The following is a 22,355-nucleotide window of genomic DNA, read 5'->3' on the forward strand; positions in this document are numbered from 1 at the left end:
AAATCAGATATAAATATGATAACTAAATATTAGTAAATGTAAACTAGAAACATATAAAAGGGATACTATATCATGACAAACCATGTTTTATGCTAGGACTGGGAGACTGATTAACAGTAAAAAATAAGTCACTATAATTCACCATATCACCCAAATAAAGAAATAAATTATTTATTTAAATATATATACAAAAAAGCATTGCCCAAAATTTGTTATGAAAACTCTCAGCAAAAGAATGGAACTTCCTGAAACTTTATAATAAGCGTGTATTGAAAACCTCATCATAATAGTCATCATCATCATAGACATCATCATAATAGTCAGTGAATTACTGATTTCCCCCCGATCAGAAACTAGGCAAAAATGTCTACTTTTACCACTGCTATTCAACATTTTTTTTTAGTCTTTTTAAAAAAAATTAACATATAACATATTATTTGCCTCAGAGCTACAGGTCTGTGATTCATCAGTCTTACACGATTCACAGCACTCACCATAGCACAAACCCTCCCCAATATCTGCTATTCAACTTTTTACTGCAAGTCATAGCAAGTGCAATATGGCAAGAAAAAAATTTAAAAGCACACAGATTGAAATGGAAGAAGTAACAGTGCCTTTGTAGATAACATGACCCTATACATGAGATATACTGAAGAATCTACCTATAGGCTACTTGAAGTGACTTTAACAATTTTGCAGAATCCAATGTATATTACCCAAATCACTTGTACTACTATTAGCATGAAACATTAAATTGAAAAATACAGTTTATAATAGCAAAACACAAAACACTTAAGAGGTAAATTTTAAGACACACACATTGAACACTACAGAGCAGTGCTTAGAATAAAGATGTAAATAAATGAAGACAGGCTGTATCAATGGATTGGAAGACTCACTATTGCTAAAATATCAGTCCCCCCCAAAATTAATCTGTAGATTCCATGAAAAGTCCCTCCTACATTATTTTTTGTGGGTAGAAATTGATGAGCTGACTGAAAAAATGTATATGGAAATGTAAAGGACTTAAAACAGTCAAAAGAGTTTTGTTTTGCAAAACAAAATTGTAGGGTTTACACTACCTAGCTTTGAAGCTACTATAAAGCTACAATAATAAAGACTGTGATATTGGCATAAATAAATATATTATTTAGAGTCCAGAAATAGACCCACATATGATCAACTTCTGAAAAAGGGACAAGGTAATCAGATGGGGTAATAATGTCTTTCTCCACAGGTGGTACTGAAATGAATGGGTATCTGCATGGAAAAAAAGAGTCCTTACCTAAAGTACTTTACTTCATAACAAACACCAAAATTTACTGAAATAAATCATAAACCCAAATGTAGTAGCTATGATTATAAAATCTCAAGGAAAGAATAGAGAGGATGGTGTTCACCATTTTGGCCCAGGCAATGATTTCTGAAATAGGACACAAAAAGTATTAAGCATAAATGAAAAAAAAAAACTTCATAAATTGGACTTAATCAGAATGAAACAGTTCTCTTCTTTGAAAGCAGTTGTTGGTTTGCAAACCAGTGCCCATGGATAGAGGTCAAGGAGAGACAGAAGAAAGGCAGAGTACTCCAAGACTGGTAGGTAGTAAGTTTAATGAGCAAGGGAACTCCCATGAGGCTTGTCTTAGGAGGCCTTAAGCAGATCTCCATAGCCAGTTGTCAGAATCTTGAGTCTGTATAGAGGTCAGGCATTCCTAGGTTCAGGCATATGTTCTCATGTTCTCAACAATACTACTGTCCAGATGTTCTCAACAATACTGCTATCTCAAGGCTGTGTCCTTGAGGCAGCTGTAGTTTTGGGAGGGTAGGCAGAATGCATATTCCAAGAACAGAGGGGGAGCCTCTGGTTTCCTGAATCCATCCCACAGTTCAGCTGGAAGTCATGTCCTCTTGATGACCTCCTCCAGCATGAGTCAAGAAATTAAAAAGTCAACCCACAACCTGAGAACAATAGGCACTATATAAAGTGTATTAGACAAAGATTTTTTCTCCAGAATATGTATTAAAATCTTACAACTTAACAATAATATAACAAATGAGCAAAAGATCTGAGCAGACATTTCATTAAAAAAAGTAATATAAATGCCCAATAAGGCCATCAAAACATTTTCAGCCTCATCAGAGAAATGCAAATGGCAGTGCCAGTAAGGTACCACAGTGCAATCTAGAGAAGATAAAATTAAATAGCATCAGTGGGGGCACCTGGGTGGCTCAGTGGGTTAAGCCTCTGCCTTCAGCTCCGTCATGATCCCAGGGTCCGGGATTGAGCCCCGCATCCGGCTCTCTGCTCAGCAGGGAGCCTGCTTTTCCCTCTCTCTCTCTCTCTCTCTGCCTGCCTGTCTGCCTACTTGTGATCTCTCTCTCTGTGTCAAATAAACAAATAAAATCTTAAAAAAATAAATCAATAAATAGCATCAGTGGTTGGTACACATGCAGAACATCTGGAACTCTCAAATCTTACTGGGGGAGTTTAAACTGACAGAACCATACTATAAACAGTTTCATAGTTTCTCACATACCCACCACCCACTTAATTCTTAGGAATTAAGAAATACAAACATATGTCCTTTCAAACACTGTATTCAAATATTCCTGGCAGCTTTATTCTTCATAGCTCAAAAAAGGAACAATTCAAATGCAGCTCAGGTGAATGTATAAACAGCTTGTGATAATCCATGTAATAGACAATATTTGGCAATGAAAAGGAACGTACTACTGACATACAGCAACAGCATCTCCATCCCTCCAAAATACTGATTGATAGGAAAGTGCATAAAGTATAATAAGATGATTATAAATGTTAAGGAGAAAAATAGAGCATGGGAGGGAATAGAAAGAGTGACAGCAGGTGGATGGTGCTTATATTCCCTTTATATGAAATTTGTGAATAGCTAAAATAATCTATAGCGGCAGAAATCAGAGCAGTGGCTACCTGTCTGGGTGGGAGGCTGGAGAAATTATTGCAAAAGGGCAGAAACATTGGGCAAGTGACAGACTTAATTGGGGCCATTGTCAAATGCGAGTTTACATTTTTAAAAATGTTTTTAAAAGATTTTATTTATTTGAGAGAGAGGGAGAGAGAGTGTGGGTGGGGAGGGGAAAAGCCAGAGGGAGAGGGTGGGAGAGAATCTCAAGCAAACTCCACTGAGTACAGAGCCAAACATCAGGCTCAATCTCACCATCCAGAGATCATGACCTACACCTAAACTAAGAGTCTGACACTTAACTGACTGAGCCACCCAGGAGGCCTGGGAGTTTACATATTTTAAACATATGAAATGGGTACATTTATTTTGTGTAAATTGTACCTCAATTATGTTGAAGAAAAATTGCTCTGATAATACTGGTTCTGTATCTTAATTTTGATTAAATAATTTTACATTTTTTTCCCTATGTTGAATCACAAGCAGAGTTGATAGCAGAGATCATAGTCTTACTCTCAAGACTTGAGCCAGACTCCATTTTGCAATTTCCACCCAAAAAAAAAACACCAAAAACCAAAAAACCAACCCCCCCCAAAATAAAACAACAACAACAAAAAACTGTTATAGGGTTTCTTAGAACTAATATTAACAGAACTAAAGAAGATGGAGAATATTGAGAGCTATCCATTTCCTTGGGTGTCATTTGACCAGATGTTCTCAATCAGTCCTGGTAGGAACAATACCTCCTTTATTTTACTGAAAGGAAATTCATAGATAATATCACTTACTTTCAATATAGTATTTAAAAACTCAATATAATGGCTTAAGTATAAAATAAAAGAGGAAAAAAGTAATCTATATAAAACAATGTACATCTCAATACATAAATGTTTGGGTAAAACTTACATTTAGTAGTTTGCCTATATTTAGGAGGCGAAATAGAAGCCTGAACCTATTCCTAGAGTCACCATCAATGCGACAGATGTGTATTGATACTGTCCGGGGGACACTACCATGAACAGACGTATTATCAATGATGTGATTTTTCTGAGATGGTAAACACCTCCTGCTAAAGTTCAGAAACTCAAAGTATATGATTTCCTCCACTTACATAGTAGTTGCATCCCGGAAAACAAAAACTGCAAAACATTTTATGTGCAGCATAGACTTAAATTAGGCTTCAAATATAATTTTTCACCTACATGAATGCCCAGTGGCCCATTCAGAAGTCCCTGGTTAGTAGCATTGTCCCACCCAGTATGGGACAACTAAGTCTGGGACCTCATAGTACACTGGTGTCATTAGTACTCCCAATCACTGAGTAAGCCAGCAGACAGCCTGCAAATCCCATAAAGACCCAGTAAGGAGTTTTCAGGCACAATGGGAACCTCAGACCATAAAAAAAAACAAAAAACAAAACAAAACAAAACAAACAATAAAAAAGCTAGCAAGGAGCTGTCATTGGAAGCTGGGGTGGCAGAAAAATTCTGAGGTAAAGAGAAGCAGTTTGGAGCCTGAGAAGAAACGCTGGCTAAGGCCTTTATCCTATTTTAACAAAGGTCCCCTGACTGAACTGAAAACCTTACTTTTAACTTTTACGTTGGTCATAAGCATTGCAGTGGAGCAATGGAGATTTTAAAATTTTGTTCCACTTTGGTTGTCCTGCCCTCAGTCTATCAAGCAGTAGGTCAGTGCCCTGGCCTGACTTGCGGAGGCCCGGAACGTCCTTAACCCCCCTGGGTAACTTCGCAGGCACCCCAGGGCCTTTGGGACCGGGCTGTGTCTAGCGTTGGGTCACCTGGGTACACAGTGCCCGCACACAGCTTTGCGAGGCCTTCTCAGGAGGTACATCCACTTGGCTTCGGTCAAGTTCCCAGCTGTGCAGACTTCCCACAAATAATGCTTTCCATGTGTAGAGATTTTACGGATCACAAAGTGCTTTCCTATCAGTTACCTCCTTTAATTTAAAAAGAAGTTCAGCTAACATATCAAGCTAAGGAATGATCCCTTCTCAGAGGGATGGACGGCTATAGGAAAGCTCTGTTTCACCGAGGACCTTTAAGGGCCTGCGCCTCGACGGCTGCGGGACGAGGGCCTGGGAAAGGGGAGGGAAGGGGAGTGTCCTCTTTCTGCCCCCACCCTCCCGCGGCTGCAGAGCCAAAGCCAGGGGGGGCTGTCTCCTCCTCTTAGCCTGCAGCTGCTGCTCATTCAGCTCACAAGTCCGGGCCGCGGGACTGGGCGGCAGCGGCTCCTCGGGCTCCCGAGAAGTGGATCCACTCAGGGCCACCGCAATGCTAGGAGCGGCCGGGGTCCTCCTGGTCCTGCTGCTCAGCGGGGGCCTCGGGGGCGGCCAGGCGCAGCGCCCGCAGCAGCAGCAGCGCCAGCGGCAGTCCCAGGCACATCAGCAAAGAGGTACATTCGAGGAAAGGGCTCTCGATTCCATCCTATGCGGGGCTCGGGGCCCCTCTCTGGTCCCTTCTTCCAACAGTCCCGGGACAGGGACCGATTTCTGGTTCTGCTCTCGGGTAATTGGGGCGAGAGGCGCTGAGCCGGATGCGAGTACACTTTCAACTCCCTGAGTACATCGTGATGGGTGTGTTGGGGGGATTGCCTACCTCCCCGCAAAGAACATGAAGCCCTTTTCATTGTTCATTCGTTCTGAGAGAACTTGCTATCGCTTTTACATACTGCCAATTGATTTCCGAAATCTTCCAAAGAGGCAAACTTTTAACCGGTTGAAAAAATCAAAATTTTTTTTCCCAATCAGATTCCATCCCTGCAGAGAAATGTTTCCCAAGCTGTGGCTCATCTTGGAACTTTATGGAGGCAGCTGAGACTTTTTTTTTTTTTTTTTTTTTTTTTAAGGACTGTGTTTCTAACTATTTGAACAGTTTGTAAAGTAGTTAATTAAGTGGGTTTTTTTCTTTCATGCCAATGGGACCTCCAGCCTTATCTTTTTCTGACTCATCCTATCTCAGGTATCCTTTTTTTTTTTTTTTTAATAGTGAAATTTCTCCTCTGACTTAAATACATACAAGACTTCTATGTCATGTTTACTTTAATTAAGACCACAGTGACCAGATACACACTTCAGGGGACTTTGGAAAATGGTTTTATGTAATGTAACTCAAATTATTCTCTTCAGAGTGCTGTAGTGTTTATATGCATATAATTTCTGATGCTCTTGGGAGTCTTTGAAGAGTTATTTTATGATCATGAATTTTGAAAGAAGCACATGTACAGCGTTTTAAAACATAATTTATAATACATCATTTTAGCAAACATTTTTATGAGTCGGAAAAGATGTATTACAGTAAAAAATATTTAAGGTTTGGTTTCAAATATCAAAATATTTACCCTAAGAGTACAGAGTCCGGAGGTTAGCAGCTTTTGAAAGTTTTGATGAGACTGAATCTGTCAAAGCTTTGAGATAGATGTATCCCTCTTTTTAGTAAACTGGAATAAAGTTATGTCTAACCATTCTGATAGTTTTTATAATCTAACATTTCTAGCAGTACTATTTTATCTTAAAAGGAGTACAGTCTTCTTGCTACAATAATAACTCCATAATTAAAATTCCTAGATTAAAAATGACCGTAAGTTCACTATATAAGTTTTTGCTTCTATTTTTGCTTTTCCTTCTCTGTGAGGTAAAATGGGGTCAGTGTGGCTTAATTAATAGAATTTATGAGAGTGAGTTTGAGAATATCTCTGGCTGCTGATTTTTAAAAAATTCTGCTTTAAAATATTAGCCTTGCTTAGTTACATGATATCTTTCAACAATACGTATTACTTTAGTACCGTTAAGCATCTGGGAGTAAAGAGAAGCCAGGATCAAGCCTTCTGTTCACTTGGAGTGGAGCAGAAGCTCAAAGCATGCAGAAGATGGATCAAGTGGGTCACTGAGAAATTTCCTAGTGTTCTGCCCACCCCTCTCATTCTCTCTTCTTCCTCTACTCATCTCTTTTCTCTTTCCCTCCTCTCATCTCTCTCAGTCTCTCTCTCTCTGTGTTTTATATGAGATAAAATTAACTCTGATTTCTATGGTCCAGGCACTAGCTAAGGTCATTGCAGAAGGGGAAGTTTATACTGCCCTTCTGTTCAGAGATCACTTGAATGATATATACAATAAGGAATTCTGAGCAAAATAGTTACAACATAGAATCTACTATAGACTGCTATCTTCTGCATCCTAGAACCTATTAATCTATTATTATAGATCATTTATGATATATTTAAAGATTGGCTCAGGGATAAATGGTTGAAAATTGCTAATATTAAAAGTACATATAAGATATGTTTTATAATACCTTAAATTTATATACTGTTTCCTAATTTAAAAATGCCTTGTATACATTAGCTTATTTCACCTTCAACTATTATTATTATTGGACAAATTTTAAACTGGAGGCCTGGAGTAGTTTTGACTTAAATTCATGCAGCTAATAATAACTTAATTTTTAATAGCTAAAGACACCTCTAGTGTTGTTTATATGCTAAAGTTCCCTTTTTTATGGTACCAAGATTTCTTTCATTTATTGTGGGGGCCATGTTTTCTTTTTAACGTGGTTCTGTTAAAGCATACTCTCAGTGAAAATCACTGGGTATGAGTATGACTGACCAAGTTTTTGGCTATCACCAACTTTTCTCTTTTTGATTATACTAACATTGACCCTCTTGGCCAAGCATTGATTGTTTAGAATGAGTTTTTTTTCCCTTATAGTATGGTGCCATTTTATTAAGAATATCGACAGGGGCTCCTGGGTGGCTCAGTGGGTTAAAGCCTCTGCCTTCGGCTCAGGTCATGGTCCCGGGGTCCTGGGATCGAGCCCCACATCAAGCCCCGCATTGGGCTCTCTGCTTGGCGGGGAGCCTGCTTCCCTTCCTCTCTCTCTGCTGCCTCTCTGCCTATTTGTGATCTCTGTCAAATAAATAAATAAAATTTAAAAAAAATATCGACAAGAAGCAATCATTCTTAAATGTTGTAATTGAGTTAGAAATTTAACGAGATTTTTTTTGTTTTTAATTTTTTCTTTAAAATCTTGCGTAGCTTCTCTAGCTCAATGAGTTGTATGAATAGCATTGATTCAGTAAAAATGATATTCTAAGGAAATTTTTTAATTAGGTATGATTGACAGAATAAAATGATGTAGTCAAAGTGGTTCTGTGTTTCAGCAAGGCAGTAGATAAACTCTTTTCCTGATATTCTTATGAATAATTTGTGGAAGTGGGAATCTAATGGTAGGTAAATTGCAGCTGATTGGAAGTAGTTTCCGAAGAATATCGCCTAGTGGTTTAAGGTCAATTCGGAAAGCTATCTCTGGGAGTATGATAGAGGTTTCCTTATGTTCATTTGTCCTGGTGATAGCCTGATGGAAAACATAAAATCCAAACTTATCAGAACTGCTGGTGGTCCAAAATTGATTCATGTGGTTAAACTGGTTAATAACAGATTCAGGAATTTTTGGAGGTCTATATAGCCTGGACCACGAACAGAACCTATGCAGAACTGGTTTTGTTAATTTGTATGCAGACATTAAATAACTTCATTTACCCACTTCTGAAAATGTTTTGTTTCCATTATAAATACAGGGATGAGTACAAAAACAGGAGGAGAAAGGGCAGTCTGAATTACAGCAAGTTCAATATGAGCATATAGTGACATGGTGACAGAAAAATGAACTCATAAAAAGACTCATAGAAACAGAGCTGTTGTTCTAGAACACATTGGAGTGCTTCATTGACAAAGATAGGTCAATTAAGAGGAGGAAGAAGAGAGTAGTTAAGAGTCTGGAAAGATTTCCAGAGGAGGACTATCTCAACTGAAAACTATTCATTTGGAGAAAGACAGACTTAGGAAATCATAAGGGATATCCTGAAATTTGGGGATGGCTGTTTTGTGGAAGAGAGGATAAAATGTTCTTTCTAAATCCTGAACTCAGATCCACAGAAGCATATGACAAAGGGGAAGGTTTGAATTAAATAAAATGAGAAGAAACCTGCTCTTTCTTCTTGCACCTCCCCGTTCTGAGCTGTTCAGAAATTTCTGGGTCGTGTTGGAGCACCTAACTTCTAGAAATGTTCATGTGTAATCAGAGGTGCAACTGGTCAGGGATGAGTTAGGATGAAATGCCTTTACAGAGACACAGTTAAAACTCATCAAGTAAGTCTCCAGTACTTCCTTAAGCCCCAAATTCTAGTATTACAGTCTATTGTTTTTGGAGTGCATACTTGCATTTGAACTTCTGAATTCTTAAAGATGTCAAGAAAATATGAAATGTATATAAATGTGTTTTTAGATGCCTTCTGGGATTTAAAATAAAAACATGTTTGAGATGATCCTCACTCATTTTTGGCAAGAACACTTAAAATTTTCATATGGAATTTTTACATCACATTAATTGCATGGTTCTGAAACATCCTGTGCTATAAAATATGAGAATGCTTCATGAATTACCTGAGACTTATAACCATAAACCTGGAATTAATTTTTTTTTTGTATCACTTTTGCTAAATATGTAAGTTTTGTACATATTTTGGCTTGGTCATTACAGACTGGCCTAATAGTTTAGTAAAAATGGTTCATAACAGAAAAAATGTAGGGTTGAGAATAAGAACATACTCAACATTAACAATTATATTATAGATGTGGTAGAAGTTTTTTAAAAGATATAAATTTTATATTATGTATTTTATCTCACATATCAGTGTATCCCAATTGCTGATTGGTCTTATTCCTAAAAGTTTTCTATCCTAGGCTTTCATGCAAAGTAATGAACCAAATCTCCATCAAGAATTGCTAGGGATTATGAAAAAAACTGCACATGCTTTGCCAATTTGTTCCTAATTCATTCTGAAATATGGGATAACTGTCTCCTATACTTTAGTAACCACAGTTTTACCAATAATAACCAAAGAGTTTATAGCTCTTTGGGATATACCAACTATGACTCTGTAAAAAAAAGCACAAGTCTATATATTTATGGCAGAGACTTCGTTAAATTGGAAGAAGAATTTCTGAAGTAGTAGGACTTAGAGTTTTTATACCATTCAACTATATTGCAATAGTGATGTCTCAAAAAAGTTTACTTTTTGGTAGATTTCACATATTTGTATTCTCTTAGTCCCCATTTATTTAAAGCAGATCATTGTCACTATTTTTCTGTTCATACATTTAATAAATTCTGATTATTAATTGACAAAGGCTGTTGTGAGAGACTTTTCAACTTGGACTTGGAGACCAGATTGTTCCTCCTTTTAATCCAAACAGATTTAGCATTAAATGATTAAAAAAAAATCACTGAAACTTTGAGCTTTCACATCTTTCATAATCTGCTTTAGAATTATGGGGCCTGAATTCTTTGCAATTCTGCAAAGAAGAATTGGCAGAATAGGAACAGTTAACCTTGACCTAACCCATGCAGAGCAAGATGAGTGGGGTGGCTCGTTGTCTGAATTAGACAGTGCAAATGCATGCTTGATTTAAGTCAGCATAACTATTTAGTAAGATTCTACTGTGTGGGTGTAGTATGGCTAGAAGTTTCCAAGCAGGGTAATAATAATAATAATAACAGTAAATAATAACTCCAGGTCACCTGTACAGGTTGCAGTAGGTTCTTTTTTAGCAGCTGGAGATTAGGAAGAAGGTCAGGAAGAAAGTGTTGTCACTGATCAGACAAATTGTTTAGGCTTCAGGGTACAACATTGGGGTTTAGGAGCACGAATTTGAACTGGGTAAGTAGGTAGGAACTTAGGCAGAAGTCCAGTTGCGGAGATTGAGAAAACAAAGTAAAGGTTAGAGAAAGACAAAATCAGAGTGTCACATGGTTCTTAAGACTCATGCTGGGCTCCTTGTATACTATACAAGTCAGACAGAAAGAGGATGAGTTCTTCACTGTACCAATTGCTAAGATGGAGTTCAAAGCCAGAATTAGTGCAGGAAGTTGGTGGGCATGGGACTATGTGTAATGGAATATGGTTAATGAATGTGTTCAGTAAGTAAAACAGAAAAAAAAATCCCTGCTTTTCTGGAGTTTATATTCTAGTTGGGGTGGAGATGGAGACAGAAATATGATGAATATAGAGTGAATAAGTAGTATATGAATACCTATATTTTTAGAATGTAGTGAGTGATGCACAAACACATATACCAGGGTAAGAGGGGTTTGAGGTCTAGGAATAGAGAGAGAGTGGTTGCTATTTTAAATAGAGTGACAAGGGTTGACCTCCTTGAGAAGGTCACATCTGAGCAAACCCTTGAAGGTGAAGTGGGAGTGATTCATACAGACACCAGGTGAAAGAGCTGATGCCGTTAGTGCAGGGAGCAGGTTTATAAAGGTCTACAGGTGAGCCCAATGAAAAGGGTCAGGGAAACACTGGGGAGCTGGATCATTGTAAAGAATTTGCCTTTTAGTCGGAGGGAGATGGATGGAATTGGAGAGTTTTGAGCAGAGTTAAATGAATGAATGAAATAATAGCTAATATTTCTTTTCCCAGAGAGGCTTTAATCCACTGCACTAGACCAATAACCCAAATGTAGTATCAATTGAGATCCATTTCCTCCCCTATACATCTCATTCTTAGAGTATAGCTCAGTGACTCCATTCGAGAGTATTATACCTCAGCAGTCTATCACTGGGAAACACAGAAGTATTTTGTAAATTTTTCTTTTTTCTTTTTTTCCTTTTGGCATCTCCATCCTTTTATGATTAAAAGAATTTCAGTATCAGGTGCCTGCATGGCCTAGTCAGTTAAGTGTCTGACTCTTGGTTTTGGCTGCGGTCATGATCTTGGGGTTGTGAGATTGAGCCCCTCAATTCCCCCCCATCAAGCCCTGCAGAGTCTGCTTGAGGTTCTGTTGGGTCCGTTATCAAAGGAACGAGACTGAGACAAAGTTACGCAAAGCCTTATTCTATGCCAAGCATTAGAAGTTAGACGGACCGGCCAGGGAAATGAGGCTGAGACAAAGTGAAAGTTAAGTAAAGCTTGATTCTATGCCAAGCATTAGAAGTCAGACTGACCGGCCAGGGCCGCCTCAGAAGAGAGCGATGCCCCTTGGTCTTACAGGCTAGTTTTTATAGGGCACAATGGCAGGCATCTACATATGTGGCTTTGGCTGATTGGATGTCTCCTACCTGTGTGTTTTAGTAACGGTTACCTGGAACCGATACTAGTAACTGTTGAGGCGTTTATTAAACAACAAAATGGCCTTGTTTTAGGTATGTGTTTTAGTAATAGTTACCTGGAACCGATATAAACAAAATGGCCTTGTTTTAGGTGTGTGTTTTAGTAACAGTTACCTGGAACTGATATCAATAACTGTCGAGGCATTTATTAAACAACAAAATGTCTACCTAGGCAACATGGAGTCACTATGGCTAAGTAGGTCCAGGCAGGCCCTAGGGAGTTAACATGTTTTAAGGTGGAATCAACCCCAACAGTTCTGTCTGTCCCTCTTCCCCCACCTCATGCACATGTGTTCTCTCTCTCTCTCTCTCTCTCTCTCACATATTAAAAAACAAACAAACCAAAAAAACCAACTAATTTTAGTACCTTAAAACAACTGAAGTATAGGGAACTTCTACATATCCCTTCATTTGCCCAGTGTTCTTAGAAATATGCCATTTCTTTCTTTCCTTTCTTTTTTTTTTTTTTTTAAGATTTTATTTATTTATTTGAGAGAGAAAGAGAAAGAGCATGAGCAGGGGTTTGGGACAGAGGGAGAGGGAGAAGCAGGCTCTCCACTGAGCTGGGAGCCCACTGTTGGACTTAATCCCAGAACCCTGGGATCATGACCTGAGCCAAAGACAGACACTTAAATGACCAAGCCTCCCAGGTGTCCCTAGGTCATAGATTTCTTAGAGTAATTTTAACTAATGTGGATGTTAAAAACAAAAATGTGTATATCTTGGAGTTCTCTTTTATTCTTTTCAGTATCAGAGCTAAAGTTTAGATACTATTTTTTTTAAATTTCCTTTCAGTGTAACAGAATTCATTGTTTTTTTTTTCCTTTTTTTAAGTTTTTTTTTTTAAATTTTTTATTTCTTTTCAGCATAACAGTATTCATTGTTTTTACACCACACCCAGTGCTCCATGCAATCCGTGCCCTCCCTAATACCCACCACCTAGCTCACCCAACTTCCCACCCCCTGCCCCTTCAAAACCCACAGGTTGTTTTTTAGAGTCCATAGTCTCTCATGGTTCATCTCCTCTTCCAATTTCCCTCAACTCCCTTCTTCTCTCCATCTTCCTATGTCCTCCATGTTATTTGTTATGCTCCACAAATAAGTGAAACCATATGATAATTGACTCTCTCTGCTTGACTTATTTCACTCAGCATAATCTCTTCCAGTCCCGTCCATGTTGATACAAAAGTTGGGTATTCATCCTTTCTGATGTATATCCATAGTGTATATGGACCACATCTTCCTTATCCATTCGTCCGTTGAAGGGCATCTTGGTTCTTTCCACAATTTGGCGACCGTGGCCATTGCTGCTATAAACATTGGGGTATGACCCAATGATGTACTGATCTAATGACTTTTTTTATAAAATGAACTTTGAAATGTTACCTATTTTTACAATCAGAAACTAATTCTGTGTTCTGTTTCAATTTTTATAACTTATTTAAGGATTGCTATAAGTCTTGCAGTAACCTTTGGAGTAAAGTAATACAATTTTGGCCTGACTATATTCTTTTAGTTAGAACAAGAGTTAGGTGGAGAAAATTGCATAGCTTCTCTCTCTCTTTTCTTCCCTCTCTTCCTCCCTTCCTCTTTTAATATCCTGCTTGTGAATAAAATGCGGTTTTCAAAGAGATAATTCTAACAAATACAACTTTTAAGAAGATATGGAAGACAAAACTTCACTTAAATCTTACCAAAAGCCAGATAATCACAATCTCATTATAGCTTTGAGGCATAACCTAAATTTACATGGTGAGTTAAAGCTAGACATTTGTTTGTCAAAGATACATAATATGGGTAATAAAACAGTGTTTTTTCTAGTCATCTTGAATATGGATTTTAACATGGAAATCTGATGCTATTTGGATTTTATTCAGACGTGACTTTTAGAAAAAGATCATATAGTGTGTTAGAGGTTATTATTCATACCATTGGCTTTCTGTGACAGTCATAATCTAGTTCAAATAGCAAGTTAATCTATGCAAATAAAGAATGACTGAGACCTGAGGAACTATTTAGTGCCTGGCACTTATGAAAGGCACTTTGTGTAATGTTAACAAAGCCTTTCCATGTAAGGTCCTCTTAGTTGACCAACAAGCTGTGCTTCTCTGCAAGGCTCTTTTATACAACAGCATCTTGAGCACCAGATGCTTTAGATTGTTCAATAGTATCTAGCTCATTGTGGGCATTAACACATGTATTTACGTAGTAGTGTTGTCTAGTAGGTTAATATAATTATCTTCATTTTATAGAAGGAAAATAGATGCCTTGCAACTTGTCAAGGAAAAACACAAAGTCTAGTGCAAACTTTCGAATTAGAAATTGGGATGGGGTGCCTGGCTCGCTTAGTTGGAAGTGTACAATGCTTGATCTCGGGTTGTGGGCTTGAGGCCCAGGTTGGGTGCAGAGATTACTTGAATATATTTAAAAAACAAGAAACTAGTTATGTTTCTGCTCCCAATTTTTTGGATCCTACATTGTCATCTCTTTTAGACTTTTAGCTACTTCCTTATCTTTTATAAAACACCTTGAGATAATCATATCTCCATTTCTGAGTTCAGTTAGTCTAATTAGAAAACAGAGTCACTGAGTATTGTGAAAGAATAAGAAAAGTGTTGTCTTTAATGGTCTTTTTCATTTAGATACACACAAAACTATGCAGCACCCACAATGCTTAAATTTTTGCATAAATATAAAAATATTTGTCAAATTTTAATCTTTAAATTCTTAGAATTTGGATTATTGGACACTGGACTATAAGAAAGTATTAACTGATTATGGCTTTCCTGAAGTCACCTTATATACATAATGTCAGTGTGCTAGAAACATAATGATATTTATTATAAAATGAATGCTTTAAAAAAGGTCTGTGTGTGTGTGTGTGTGTATTTATATTTCAGTGAATGAAATGAACATGAACCAAACATGTATACCTGACTCAGAGAAGAATTAATATCAAAATTCCTTTTGAAGGAAAGTAGAGCACTGGCATTTCTGTAAAAAGATCTAAAGAGTTCAATCTGAAATTGAACTTCTCTGTTAGAAAATTTTGCAAACTTCCTACAATGTACGTGTATGTATGGCAACAATGAATGTATATGTATGTACCATTTACAGTTTAGAACTCACAGTACCTAGTTAATGTATTTAGTATATTTATATTAGTATATTTAATATACAAAGATATTTAGCCATTTGATTCATTTTCTTAAATCAGACTTTCAGTTTCATAAAAAATCTCGAATAAAGGAATCTAAGAATTAAATTTGCAGAGAAGTCTAGTTGCCTTTGATAAAAGATTATGAACTACAGAATAAATTATAAATGGGATCATTATATTTTTTTAGTCCAGTAGCTGTACCATTGAAACTCTAAGGTGTACTACATTTTAAGTTGCTTGCAACATATAAAGTTCTATTCTAAAGGGGAAATAAGGTTAGTAGAGTTTGCCACATCCAATATATTTTTTCTAAAGCCTATATAGCTACCTCAATTTTCTGGCTTATTGCCTGCTATGCCTTTTTCAATTACCGAATAAGGCTGAGAGTATGAAACAGAACATGAAGTAGAACAATTGTCATTTCAGGGAGCTACTTTATCTCATTGGTTTGGTGTGAGGAGTATATAAAACAATGAATATAAAACATGGAGCATCTATTAGGGCCTCAAAAATGTGAGTTTCCAAAATGCTTCAAGAAAACTGAATTAAGTTTAAAAACTGTCTTGGTGTCAAGAAATTCTGTCTTAAAGCAGCCCTTTTCCTCCAACTCTGAGGTATACCAAACTCAGCTGAGGCTGTGTGTGAAGGAATTTGCTTATATACTGTAAAATACAAATGTATGAATTCAGTTTTAATTGGAATTTCTGTTGTAGTGTTTTGCCAGTCTGAACTTTATAGCTTAGCATGCAGAAACTACCTATCAAGGGGCACCTGGGTGGCTCAGTGGGTTAATGATCCCAGGGTTCTGGGATGGAGCCCCACATCGGGCTCTCTGCTCAGCGGGGGGCCTGGTCATGATCCCAGGGTTCTGGGATGGAGCCCCACATCGGGCTCTCTGCTCAGCGGGGGGCCTGCTTCCTCCTCTCTCTGCCTGCCTCTCTGCCTACTTGTGATCTCTGTCTCTCAAATGAATAAAATCTTAAAAAAAAAAAAAAAAAGAAAAGAAACTACCTATCAAGATATACCTTTTTATAACTTTAATTGTCATATGCATTCCTCTGCTTTGGAGAGAACTTTGAATAGTAGAAAAAAGTGTCTTTGGGAGATGGCAAGAATGGGATTCATAGTCCTGTTACTCCTCTTTTATTGAGATCAAAAACCCAAGTCGATGGAGTTTAAATCTCCAGTTAAGGTAGAATTAAATTAGATAATACATGTAAAAATAGTTGGCAGCTAATCAGTAAATATTAGGTCTTCTTTTTCTTTATTGCTTGATCATAAAGCTCAAAAATTATATTTTCAGTACATATGACAGCACTTTTGGTTAAGAGGAGTGAAATATTCTAGAAGCTTCTTTGAGTAGACCCTAAAAGACTATAGATAGCAAGCTCTGTCATTGAAGAGAGATGGAAGAATTCTACCAAGGTCACACAACAAATCAGTAACAGAGATAGGAAGAAACACAAGGTCCTATATTTAGCTAATTGTTATGTTGGTAGCTCAATGTGAGAAGTGATTTAGACATGTAACAGGATGGAAATTTTAGCAATACTTTGTGGCTATTTATATTTTAAATATGATATAATTAACATTTTTTCCTAGGAATCTCTCATTTTTGGACATGCATTTATTAGGGTTTGATAAAATATTTTTTAGAGAAGGGTTTTAATATGTAATAGGTAAGAAAATTGTATGGTCCATAGTAAGTGCTCTATAAAGATTAGTTATTATTTTCAGTGGATGAAATAGTCTCGTCACTGACATCTGCCTGAGTAGAGAGGATGATTCAGTATCTTTGACACACAATGAAAGTTAATGTCGGGATTGTCTTCAATGGAAAGTGTAATTGAGTTATAGAAAATCTCTCAAAAGACCCTCTTTATTTGGACTCTTTCTGTTCACTAAGGTAAAAAAAAAATAGTCTTGGAACATATTATTTAATACCAATCTAGATTGGGAAAATTTTTAATGTGTCTTCCTGCGCATTAAATCTAATGGTGAAATTCTAAGAAACCAAAGCCAAAACCAAAAACTACCTCAGGAAATTGCGTAACTGCAACAGATCTCTAGGGAGACCTGCTTTTTTAGACTTGTTAATGTCAGATTTTGAAAAAGCTTCAGACAAAAACATTTCTTATAGGCCATTTGGCTCTTCAAAAAGTTTCAGTCACGCTTAACATGTAATACAACCATCCGGTTTTTCAATCTGGCACATTAGAAAAATCACTGGATTTCCAACGAGAACTCTAGGATACAAGTTTTGCCTCCAGCTCTTCAGAAAGATGTCACCTTAAAGAGCAGGTAAGTCTTCTAACTATTCTGAAGTTCAATTCTCCATCCAAAAAAATATGTATAACGTTCAAATATATCTCATGGAGATGTTATAAGAGTTAATTAAAATGTACAATACAAATAACATTATTAATAATACTGTTCATTATTAGAGTAAATTATAGGTTTGGCCGAAGACACTGATGGTTCGTGAAGTTCTGCTTCACCCCCTTCCTTTGATTTTTTTTTTTTTCTTCTTCCTAGTGGCTCTTAACTGTATTTAGTTCTTCTGTATTGAGAATCATGACACATTTTCCTCCTTTCCTTTTTTTTTTTTTTTTTTTTTTGGTTATATACCTCCCAGTAACAGAAAAAGTTAATTCATATGGAAGGGAAATATTTTAAAATGCATATCCTATCTTTATTGATTTTGCACATAAATATACTTTATATGCAGACAATAATACATTTAAAAATTCACCAGAGCACCTGGGTGGCTCAGTCAGTTAAGCATCTGCCTTCAGCTCAGGTCATGATCCGGCGTCCTGGAATGGAGGCTGCACTGGGCTCCCTGCTCTGCTGGGAGCCTGCTTCTCCCTCTGGCTCTCCTCATGCTCATAATTTCTCTCTCTTGCATGCACTGTCTTTCTCAAATAAATAAATAAAATCTTAAAAAAATTCAAAATGCATTTTCATTCTTGTACAAGATATTTTTTGTCAGGTTTCAAAAACTGATTTTATTCAAGGGTTCCTGACTCGATGCTACCTAAGATAAGCTGAGAAAGTGATGCTGTCCTACAGTTCATTACCCATTTAGGGTTTGAAAGCTTTAGCTATAATTTTGGACAAAACATTGCCCTTTGAGACCATTTTCCATATCCTAGGAGATACATGATTTTTTTTTTTAATTAACCCATGACTATGTTTGAGTTATTCCAAATATAATTCCATGAATTAAGTTAAATTTGGTTCAAGTATATATTGAATCTAGCCTGTTTATGATTTTCATTTATGTACTAAGTTGAAAGACCACTCATATTCAGACAAACTTCATGAACTATTGCTATTGGAGAAAGCTAGGAGGGCATTTAACTAGTTAGTTTCTCTTTTATGATTTTAAGCTCTTTAATAATTAGAAATTAATAATGTTAAGTTACACACTGATAGGACTATTTGTCTTTTATTTTTAGGTATTGCTTTATCCCTAGTCTCCAGTCTGGCATATGGTGGGCATTTAATTAAATAATTATAAAATGAATGAAGAAGCCACTCTTTGGTTAGACCCAAAGGGTGCCTTTTTAAAAATTTCACATGTACTATTTTTCTTAATGCTTTTATATCTTAGTATTTTTATGTTATACATTTCCGTAAATACTGAAACACAGTGGCACAGATACAGGGTATTGTTGCCAATGACACTTAAGTGACAAATATAATATTTTAGAAGTATTTTAGAATACTTTATCTTGCTTTTAAGATGTACTTGTTCCCCTAAGGGTATTCCAGGAAGAGCTGAGCAATTTTTGAGCTTTGGTTGAAGAATGAATATTTCTAGCTTAGAAGTTTTCTGATGTGAGAACCTTTTGGACAAGACTTATAATGGATAAGATTAAGATATAAGTTCTACTTCAACAAATGGTATTTAGAAAAACTGGTCAGCTATATACAAAAGAATGAAATTGGATGACTTTCTTAATACCCTACACAGAAATAAGCTCAGAGTGGATTAAAGATCTAAATGTGAGACCTGAAACCATAAAAATCCTAGAAGAGAACACAGGCAGTAATTTCTTCAAGATTGACTATAGTAACATTTTTCTAGATTTGAGTCCTGAGGCAAGGAAAATGAAAGCAAAAAAAAAAAAAAAAAAACTGTTGGGAGTCCATCAAAATAAAAAGCTTCTGTGCAGTGAAGGAAACAATCAAGGAAACTAAAAGGCAACCTACTGAATGAGAGGAGATATTTTCAAATGACTTATCCAATAAAGGGTTAGTATTCAAATATATAAAGAACTTACACAACTCAATGTCCCCAAACCAAATAATCCCATTTGAGAATGGGCAGATGACATGAACAGACATTTCTCCAAAGAAGAGATACAGATGGTCAGCAGACACATGAGAAGGTGTTCAACATCACTTATCAGGGAAATGCAAATCAAAACTATGATGAGATATCCCCTCATACCTACCAGAATGGCTAAAATAAAAAACACAAGAAATAAAAAGCATTGGAGAGGATGAGGAGAAAAAGGAACCCTCTTGTGCTATTGGTAGGAATGCAAGCTGGTACAGCTACTAAGCAAAAACAGTATGGAGGTCCCTCAGAAAGTTAAAAATAGAACTACCCTATGCTCTAGTAATTGCATTGCTGGGTATTTACCACCAAAACACAAAACCACTAATGTAAAGGGTACATGTACCCTATGTACATGTATGAGAAAGAAAAAGAGGCAAACCAAGAAGCACTCTTAGCTATAGAGAATAAACTGGTGGTTACCAGAGGGAGGTGGGAGGGGGATAGGTGAAATAGGTGATGGGTATTACATATTAAATATAAGGAGTGCACTTGTGATGAGCACTGGGCAATGTATGGAATTGTTAAAACACTATATAACACACCTGAAACTAACACTGTATGTTAACCATATTGGAATTAAAATAATACCTTAATAAAAAAAAATTGTTTCCTAAAAATGATGTAAGTTCTAGGGATAGGATAGAGAACACACACAGGGAGGCTTGATTAACATGTTTCCATTTTTCTTTGTCTCCTTTTAGCTAACACTGCAGTCCTTTATATTTTAGGGGGAAAAAAAGTTTTTGAAAAACTATTCACTAGGCCTCCACAATATGTCAAATAATGTATGTGCTGTGCCCTTAAATGTGATTTCTTTTTTGGAGTTATTAAAAATCAAAATGGTGACATACTTAGAATTAATAAAAGAGATTTGTAGTCCAAGAAAATTGTCAGCCCATATTCTTATTTTAGGAATGGAACTCTAAGGCCAGGTGGAGCTGATTTTGCTTCTTAGTACCTTATCCTTATTGTATAGGACAGAGACTGACATGTAGAGTGATCACAGTAAGAATCAATGATGGACAGAAAGGATGAATACCCATCTTTTGTATCAGCATGGACGGACTGGAGGAATTATGCTGAGTGAAATAAGTCCAGCAGAGAAAGTCAATTATCATATGGTTTCACTTACTTGTGGAGCATAAGGAATAACATGGAGGACATTGGGAGAAGGAAAGGAAAAGTGAATTGGGGGAATTAGGGGAGAGGAAGTGTGAGAGACTGTGAATTCTGAGAAACAAACTGAGGATTTTAGAAGGGAGGGGAGTGGGGGCATGGATGAGCCTAGTGGTGGGTATTGGAACACTGGGTATGGTGCATAAACAATGAATCTTGGAACACTGAAAAAAGTAAAATAAAAAAGAATCAATGATGGAATAACAGAAGAGCTAACTTTCAGGAGGGAACACATACTGATAGGTATTGGGAAAAAATGGAGATAGTTAAGATATGATGCTATCAAAAGTAGGCAGTTAAAATTTCTACTCAAGATAGAATTTACTAAGACATGGAAGAAAGATGTAAGATAATGGAATGCTAAAACATAGTGTTCCAATTAAATGGTTAAATGTAAGTGATGCTTCCAGAAGTTTACCTCCTATCATTTTAAATATATCATAAAAACTAATATTCAAGGCTTCCCACCTGTTTCTTTTACAACTCCTCTGTATTTTCCAGGCTCGTTGCTTAGAAAGAATTATCTCTACTTTTTCTAGATTAGTCCATCTTTTGTGAGAAAGATAATTATCTCCCACAGTGCCTTTACTAAGCCGTTTGAGCTACCAAGAACTTCCTTTTTCCTTAGCACATCCTAGGTTTGAATACCTTATCTCTTCTTTTTCTACTTTTAAAATGGAGTTAACAGTTCATTTCGTGTAGGTCCTCACTGGTGAATTCACTATGTCTGATCATTTCTGTTATTCTAACCTCCCAGATCATTATGTATAGTATAAAAAGTTATATCACTTACTTGATTTCTCATTTTTCTTATGTGTTTATGTGCTGATAGTATGGGACAGGTGGAATTTGTGTTGAAATCGTATGTTTTCTTCTTTTTTAACACCAATTGCAGCACCTTGGGATTGAATTCTGTGTGAACTCATTAGGCCACAGCAACATTTTCAATTGGGAATTTAATTAAAAATCCTAGGAATGTGGCATACTCTTTAATTTTTATTCTCTTGGTATGTGTTCCTCATGGATAAAGAGATGGTAAAATGGTTGAAAATATAATAAGAATCAATTAATAAAGAAGCTCTGCAGTCAACTATAGAATTATTGTCATGTTAACAAGTTTCTTTCAAATTAAATATTCCACCTAACCTTGGAATTAATATTAAACAATTTTTATGTTCAGAGCTCAGCTAATACAACTTTCAGATAGAGCAGATTCTATAAAGCAAATGTCTTTATTTAAGTAACTACATAATATAGTCATGATTTCCATGGAGAGAGAAAATCAAATCCTACCTGATGGTCTTAATTGCAGCCTCCTTTCCACCATGCCACTATCATACGCTTTACATTTGTGTAGCACTTGGCGTCTAGGGTGTTTTATCATCACTTCTATGTCTCTACACAAGGCTTTTGAGTATCGTGTTGTATAAATGAGAATACTCCCATGGTTGGAGGGAAGGGGAATCAATACTTAAAATGGATGACTGATAAATAAAAAAAAGATAGAGAATCCCACATTTTCTAAATCCCAGACTTGCATT

At 36.5% G+C, this 22,355-nt stretch overlaps 1 protein-coding gene across 5 annotated transcripts in view; it reads left to right on the plus strand.

The window, feature by feature from the left end:
* The first annotated feature begins 5,178 nt into the window (after positions 1 to 5,178).
* The window catches only part of LAMA2 (laminin subunit alpha 2), a 634,066-nt gene continuing 616,889 nt past the window's right edge, over positions 5,179 to 22,355 (plus strand). For all 5 annotated transcript variants that reach the window (XM_032862519.1, XM_032862522.1, XM_032862520.1 and 2 more), the window contains exon 1: positions 5,179 to 5,354. In XM_032862519.1, coding sequence (XP_032718410.1) covers positions 5,234 to 5,354 — 121 coding nt within the window. In that variant the 5' untranslated portion in view covers positions 5,179 to 5,233. The remainder of the gene's footprint in view (positions 5,355 to 22,355) is intronic.

This window comes from Lontra canadensis, unplaced genomic scaffold, assembly GCF_010015895.1.
Source record: "Lontra canadensis isolate GAN:19392208 unplaced genomic scaffold, GSC_riverotter_1.0 scaffold23, whole genome shotgun sequence".
Lineage (NCBI taxonomy): Eukaryota > Metazoa > Chordata > Mammalia > Carnivora > Mustelidae > Lontra > Lontra canadensis.